Genomic DNA, 1,466 nt, shown 5'->3' on the forward strand with positions numbered 1-1,466 from the left:
AATATTAAAAGATATATAAGGGGCTGTTAAGTTTAATCTTAAATATTTAAATTTGTGCTATTTCAGGATGACCTTGAAGACCTTATGGTTAATTGGGATGAGAGCAAAAGCATTGGTGACATTTTTCTTAAATATGTAAGTATTTTATTTCTTTTTTAAGTTTCTAGATTAAAGTATTATCTCAGCAAGGACTGCCGAGAAGTAAAATTTACCTGTTTAAATGTGAGAGGTTTTAAAACTTTGACATGGTTGTGTTTGTAAAATATATTGGAAATATTCTTATCTTCTGAAACATACTTTCTGTATACAATTTAATACTTTTTTGATAGCTCAAGATCATTAAAAGAGTGATAATTATTACACTATGCTATGATTGTTTTACTATATATAAAGTTATTTCCCCTTCATATATGGCTACAGATTAATGATTTTTTGAAATTTTCTATACTTAAGTTTTTATTTTTCTTTTTTCTTAGTTGATATCAATTTTTGCTGTCATTATGTCTATTTCTGTTTAAAGACTTCTAATGAACTGCTTCCTTACTAGTATGAGAACCACACAACTTAAGTTTTATAAAATAAATTCATTTTGATGAGTTAGCATGAATAGGATTTATAAGTTTCTTTGAATCAGTTTTGTATGTTTCAGTGCCTTGAGTACTGGCACATGTATTTTTGTTTTGAGTCCTCTCACCAACCTTCTTCCTTATCGAATAGTCTCTTAGGTGTTTTTTTCTGGTTGGTTGAGAATTCCAAATGTGTAAATTATTGCCACATCTTTTTTATACCCATTAGTCTCCTCAACCTGCCAAGATATTTTTTCTTTTCTTGCTTGCATTTTTGGATAATAAAATTGATCTTTTAATGGTGATTTGGATTCTTCAATAAACAATAGTATGCTTTTGGATTCTATATGGATCAGATCTAATTGAATTGCCATTTTATGATCTTACAGAAGTTTTCTTTGTCATGTTTGTGTCAATACAATAGGCTTTAATATACTTTTATTTCTGGGTCTTTATTTTCAGTTTTATTTTTTTAATTTTAATATGAAGGGGTGGGGGCTTGTGAGGAGGGGTGCTCGGTTGCCTTGGTTTTTTTTGTTGTTGTTCTTGAGACAAGAGTCTCACTCCATTGCCCTGGGTAGAATGCAGTGGTGTCATTGGAGCTCACTGCAACCCCCAACTCCTGGGCTCTAAGCGATCCTTGTGCCTCACTCTCCCTGGTAGCTGGGACTACAGGCTCACACTGCAATGCCCGGCTGGGTTTTTTTCCCTTTCCTTTTGGTAGAGATGGGGACTCACTCTTGCTGAGGCTAGTTTCCAACTCCTGAGCTCAAGCAGTCCTCTGGCATAGGCCTCCCAGAGTGCTACGATTACAGGCTTGAGCCACTGCACCTGGCCTACTTTTAAGTTTTTATGCTGTGTCTACCAACTGATGCATTTTGTTTAGCAATTAAGTCTTTA

General features: G+C 34.0%; 1 protein-coding gene across 1 annotated transcript in view; it reads left to right on the forward strand.

Moving 5' to 3' along the window:
* The window catches only part of ECT2 (epithelial cell transforming 2), an 80,325-nt gene that overhangs the window by 37,384 nt on the left and 41,475 nt on the right, over nt 1-1,466 (forward strand). Inside the window, exon 13 of the mRNA XM_012640169.1 lies at nt 67-139. Coding sequence (XP_012495623.1) covers nt 67-139 — 73 coding nt within the window. The remainder of the gene's footprint in view (nt 1-66; nt 140-1,466) is intronic.

Source organism: Propithecus coquereli, unplaced genomic scaffold (assembly GCF_000956105.1).
Source record: "Propithecus coquereli isolate 6110/MARCELLA unplaced genomic scaffold, Pcoq_1.0 Scaffold15, whole genome shotgun sequence".
NCBI classification, from domain to species: domain Eukaryota; kingdom Metazoa; phylum Chordata; class Mammalia; order Primates; family Indriidae; genus Propithecus; species Propithecus coquereli.